General features: G+C 30.4%; 1 protein-coding gene across 1 annotated transcript in view; it reads right to left on the bottom strand.

The window, feature by feature from the left end:
- Window positions 1–285, bottom strand: part of LOC106690365 (uncharacterized) — a 7416-nt gene extending 7131 nt beyond the window's left edge. The window contains exon 1 of the mRNA XM_014435779.3: window positions 141–285. Coding sequence (XP_014291265.1) covers window positions 141–215 — 75 coding nt within the window. The 5' untranslated portion in view covers window positions 216–285. The remainder of the gene's footprint in view (window positions 1–140) is intronic.
- Between the last annotated feature and the right edge of the window lie 1405 nt (window positions 286–1690).

Below are 1690 nucleotides of genomic sequence, written 5' to 3'. Positions count from 1 at the left end.
ATATAACTACGTACGCATAATTACTTTTTTTTTTAATTTCTTAATTACTTTTTTCTTAAAATAAATTACTTTTTTCTTTTTAGTATGTTAGCCAAAGAAAGTAGCATTTCTTTACTAAACAAGCTCTTGATATAACTGACCTTTGCCCTTGCTTCAGATGATCTTATCAACAGGTTCACAGCGACAAGGAGTAAAGCAATGGACTTATACACCATTGTGCGGCGACTATAATCCTACACTGTGATATAGTAATTGCAGTATATTCGTTCAGCCTCGGTGGTTCTGATTCACATCTGTATTATAAAAATGAACTAATAATTATTATCAAGGCTTCACCGGAACAGTCAGAATGATCCCTCGCGTTTTCAAGTCATTAATAAATACGATCTGTTAGATAACGTACAAAAAATAAATAAATGTTTCCATAACTTAATAAAAATTAAAAAAAATATTTAAGCATATAAGCAAGCTATAATACTCAGTTCAAAATATTTGACCAATTATGTAAAAATGGAGAGAATTTGAAATTTCTCAAAGAGGTTTGTCAAAAATTATTCCCGGTACACAAAAATAACAACCACCCTAGAAGACTTGCAACTTGTGCAAGTGCATCAGTAAATCAAGGTTTTACTAAATCCCGTTAATTAAAGGAATATGTTATTACAACATACCCGCTCTTTAACAAAACTTCATAATTTTATTTATTAGTTATAATATACATATTTTTTATTTTTGAATTAATTTTTGGTAGGGTTTGTTCCAATTTTAGTGTGATCACTTAATATTTTGTAGATTCATTCATTTAATAGACCTATTATTATATGTGACCTAATATTGGTTAATCAAAGATGAGTACTCGTAATATGTGAAATAGTAATTTTGATCGTAAATGAAATTAGATGAGTTTAACATTATTTGAGTTACGCAAAAATATGTCCGTGTCTATCAAGCAAATAAAAATAAATTCAGTGCAGTAAAGCCTTCAAAAATATTTGAGTCACTTCAGTAAAGCGCAGTAGATATAGAAATCTAAAATTAAAAACGAGGAAATGACCTTTAAAAAAAAAACCAAGCAAGACACATGAATGTCCCAGAAATTTCTCTTTCAAAAACAATGTATATGAACTTTTCATGTACGAAGGTAAATCCCAATTAACCAATTAATCTCACGGGCGACCAACCGTGTTTCAATCGACCTAGCGACCGATGTCGGGTTAAAAAGTTACACATTACATCCTTTTATTGGAATTTATGTGTCCACTTCATTGTTAAAGTTAGGATGCACAACTTGCTCTAAAGTAAAAATGAGGAACTCAGTAAAGTCTAGAGCAAAAAATACGAAACTAATTTTATCAAAGAATAATCAAGTTAATACATTTTTACTTTTCTAATATATACTTTTCTAATATATCTGTTACTTCTATGTCAGCTGACTGAGGAGATGAGCTGATCGCATGTATATAAAGAGATGTACCGAACCCAATAAATATAGTATGTTACAGCAGTTCACACGTGTTACATCTTATTCCTCCTTCTCTTTTTTAACATTTGACTTTCGTCGATACATAACAGGTGCCGAAACCCGGGAACTTTAGATACCGGATTAATTTTCAGTCTAATAGAAATTTTTTTTCATTGTTCTCTTTGAATTATGACCAGTAACCGATTAGTGAGAAAAGCAGTTCTGAAT

Source organism: Halyomorpha halys, unplaced genomic scaffold, assembly GCF_000696795.3.
Source record: "Halyomorpha halys isolate HHAL.00 unplaced genomic scaffold, Hhal_1.1 Scaffold1681.1, whole genome shotgun sequence".
Classification (NCBI taxonomy): Eukaryota; Metazoa; Arthropoda; class Insecta; order Hemiptera; family Pentatomidae; genus Halyomorpha; species Halyomorpha halys.
The sequence above is the reverse complement of the archived record's forward strand: the minus strand, read 5'-3'. Positions and strand labels throughout refer to the sequence as shown.